The 3,655-nt window shown below is 46.5% G+C and overlaps 1 protein-coding gene across 1 annotated transcript in view; it reads right to left on the bottom strand.

Annotated features, from left to right (window-relative positions):
• Positions 1-509, bottom strand: part of JADE1 (jade family PHD finger 1) — a gene marked incomplete at its 5' end in the record, with an annotated part of 25,416 nt that extends 24,907 nt beyond the window's left edge. The window contains one exon of the mRNA XM_010155284.1: positions 455-509. Within this exon, the coding sequence (XP_010153586.1) occupies positions 455-509 (55 nt within the window). The remainder of the gene's footprint in view (positions 1-454) is intronic.
• Between the last annotated feature and the right edge of the window lie 3,146 nt (positions 510-3,655).

The following is a 3,655-nucleotide window of genomic DNA, read 5'->3' as shown; positions in this document are numbered from 1 at the left end:
ATCTCACCCCCTCTTTCCTCCTCAGTGGGAGAGCTCCTCACACTCTGCACCTGCTCCAGCATGGGTCCCTCCCACAGAGTGCCATCCTTCAGGAGGAGCCTGCTCCAGCCTGGGTCCCCACAAGGCCACAAGTCCTGCCAGCAAACCTGCTCCAGCCTGGGCTCCTCTCTCCATGGGGCCACAGGTCCTGCCAGGAGCCTGTTCCAGTGTGGGTTTCCCATGGGGTCACAGTCTACTTCGGCCATCCCCCTGCTCTGGCATGGGGTCCTCCCCAGGCTGCAGGTGGATCTCTGCCCCACCATGGCCCTTCATGGCTGCAGGAAACAGCCAGCCTCACCATGGTCTGCATCACAGACTGCCAGGGAATCTGTGCTCCGGCACCTGGAGCACCTTCTTCCCCTCTTTCTCCACTGACCTTGGTGTCTGCAGGGCTGTTTCTCTCACATATTCTCACTCCCTTCTTCAGCTGCAATTGAGGTTACAGGATTTTTCCCCCTTCTCAAACATTGCTACCACTGGCACTGATGAGCTCAGCCTTGGCCAGCAGTAGGTCTGCCTTGGAGCCGGCTGGCGTTGGCTGTGTCAGACATGGGGGAAGCCTCTAGCAGCTTCCCACAGAATCCACCCCTGTATCCCCACCACTACCAAAAACTTGCCATGCAAACCCGATACACTGCTACAGGGTGTATATAACGCATACACATGGTAATAAAAGAAAGCAATCAAGGAGTGTGAATTCTTTTCCCATAGAAGAACCCACACTTCCCAGAAGGAAATACATAGTCGATTTTAACTGTATCAACTTATTAATCATCTGTCAAGAATATGTTTTGATTCCAACAACACCCATCAAAAACAAAATTCCTCAGAACAAATATAGAAATTCAAGCCCCACAACTAGTACACTCCTCAGCACCAGCAGAAAAGGCTCAGCTATCACGTATCATGCGCGCGGCTGTTGTAAAGCCACCTGCGAGGCACCCAGCTGTGTCCCTGGAGAACTACCTGCTGCTGCAGCCTCTGAACACTTCAAAGCCTCAGATCAGGGGGCATCTGAAAGCACTTCTCCCACAGTAAATACACTCCCACTACAGCATTACACCAGGCAGCGCAACAGAGCAAAACATCCCTGATATGGATGTATGTCTGGCTGTCATTTCTGCTTAACACTGGCATTTCCAGATGCCTATACTGTTCCCCAACTCACTCTGAGACCAACAAGGTGCTGCTGCCAACACGCTGTCAGAAAGATCTGCAGCCTGAAGAGAAAACAGAGCTGCTCGGAGTCCCCCCATTTACAGCTTGGCTCACAACTCTCTACAGTAAGGTTTTATGTCACTTTGACATAACTCTGTATGTCTAGACCCAAATTCCATCACAAATAAAACAGCAGCAGACTATTCCAAGGGCAGTTTTCCATTATGTTAGGTACAGAAAGAGCTGTTTGTGCAAAAGTCTTCAAGCCTTATCACAGAGGAAGCAGCATGTATTCAAACACAACATATGACACTTTCACATTGCCAAATTCCCCTTCTCGTGTTTCTGTTGCTGGAGGATTTGCCCATCTCTCTTCCTTCTTATATAGTAGTGTATTATTACACAATAATCTCATTCAAGATCAAAACAGAAAAACCAACAGCCTTCTATCTCTTTGTCAACACCAATCCCACTCAAAATGGAGTGTCAACTACCCAATTGCAGCTGCAGAACAATGCATGGGTCCAGACGATCTCTGCAGTGCTTTACAGCGTGGCACAATTGCTCAGTATCTGACGCACATAATGAACAGTCTTTGCAGCTCCCTGCCACAGCTGTTCAATGCAAGCTCCCTCAGATGATGCCTTTTCTCAGTAGCACACATCTGAGATTTATAATCTCAAAGAACACACAGCTAACCTTGCACAGGCACACGCCACTCTTCTAACAGTGAGGAATTCCTAGATCCCATCTTACTTTTTATCACAAGACCCAAGTGTTACTCTAGCTCCCCAGCCCAAGGCTTCCCACTGCAGGAGCATTCGACCTTAACAGCATACAAAGCTTCAGCAGAAGTTTAATGCAGGTTATCAAAGTCAGTTTGAGCACCTCCCACGCTAGCATTCACAGGTTGATAGCATGATGTTGCCAGGCCTTAAAATCCAGTGGAGTTAGGTGTACTCAGTATTAGCAGCCTTGTAAAGAAAAACAGGCCTCTCCAAAAATCATGGTGATGATTATGTGATGTCCCTTCCCCAGATATGATATCATATCAGCCCAGATAAGTCCTTTAAATCATGCTTCCAAACTGCTCAAAAATGTAACAACTTCACCAAAAGCCACCCTGCCCCAGAGAGCCTAACCTTCAGGTAGGGTGCTAGTTCAGACCATTTGTCCTCACTCCACCTGCCACAACCCTTGCCCAAAAGCATAGTAGTGACCACTAAACTTGCTGCTTTCCCCAAATTCTAGCACTGTAACTACATTACATCCTGTTGTTTAATTACCATCCCTCACCTATCAGCCAGTTCAACTGACAACTGAAAAACGTTCTTCACTCGCTCTTCACAGAACACTGCCCAGCCCTGCAGCATGAGGCGCACTGCTCAGTAACTGCCCCGTTTCAGGCCAGCAGCGGCTGCAAGGCTGTGGTAAATGACATACACACACACCTAAGGTTACATGTACACAACCTTTGTGAAGGCACTCTGGGATCCGTCACAAACACAGCGGGAACACACTGGAATGAAACGCCCTTCTAAATCTGAGATCCCCATCATTCAGTCACAGCAATGGATATTGGCAAAATATGTGTAACTTGAAAATAACATTTGTTTACCAATGATAGAGTAAGGGTCCATTTGAATTACGGGACTATATTCCACAATCCTTAGGTATTAAATCTTTCATTTCTCACAAGTGATGTGAAACCTTGTAATCCTTCAAGTATTTTTCGCCTGTGTCCTCAGTTCTTCCCTCAGACACTCTGCATGTAGGAGTGTGATGAATTGGTAACCCCTCCAAGAATAAATGGAGAGGCATCATGGGAGCAAGTAAAGTGAACAAAACCATGCCTGGAATTCCCTGCTCACGGAAAACAGTGACCAAACTCCCCGACATCAAGGAGGGCCTGGATTTCACCCAAGCTCCCTGCAATACATTGCGTTTGAGATCTTGTCTCAAACACGATCTGTCCACGTGTGCAAGCAACTTGTGCATAAAGAAAGCCCTGAAGCTATAAATGGAAACTACTCCACTGCACGACTTCATCTCACCAGGAAACAAAGTACATGGAATATCCAGCACAAATCACCTTTGAAGATTTACAGACCAATGAGACTAAAAAGTCAGGTCAAACACTGAGCAGGGAAGATAAAATGGCTTCATTATCTAACATTTAATTAGAGGAAAACCTGGAAGCATAAAGAGAGGGCATATTTGAGACGGAGGAGCAAGATGAAATACGATGAAAAAACTGCTTAAAAACTATTGAAGCCCTAACCAGCCACGCAGATAACAAGGACCTAATTCAGACTGAGGTAAACATCACTCATTTAGCTTAATACAGGTTTTGAAGAAGATGGTATGTACACCACAAGGCTCTTCCACCAGGCCTGGCTAATATTAACGTCTATTATAGTCACTGTGATACATTATCTGGAAAGGGACAGCAACTAAC

Source organism: Eurypyga helias, unplaced genomic scaffold (assembly GCF_000690775.1).
Source record: "Eurypyga helias isolate BGI_N326 unplaced genomic scaffold, ASM69077v1 scaffold14047, whole genome shotgun sequence".
Lineage (NCBI taxonomy): Eukaryota > Metazoa > Chordata > Aves > Eurypygiformes > Eurypygidae > Eurypyga > Eurypyga helias.
Note: the sequence above shows the minus strand (reverse complement) of the source record. Positions and strands in the feature narration are given on the sequence as shown.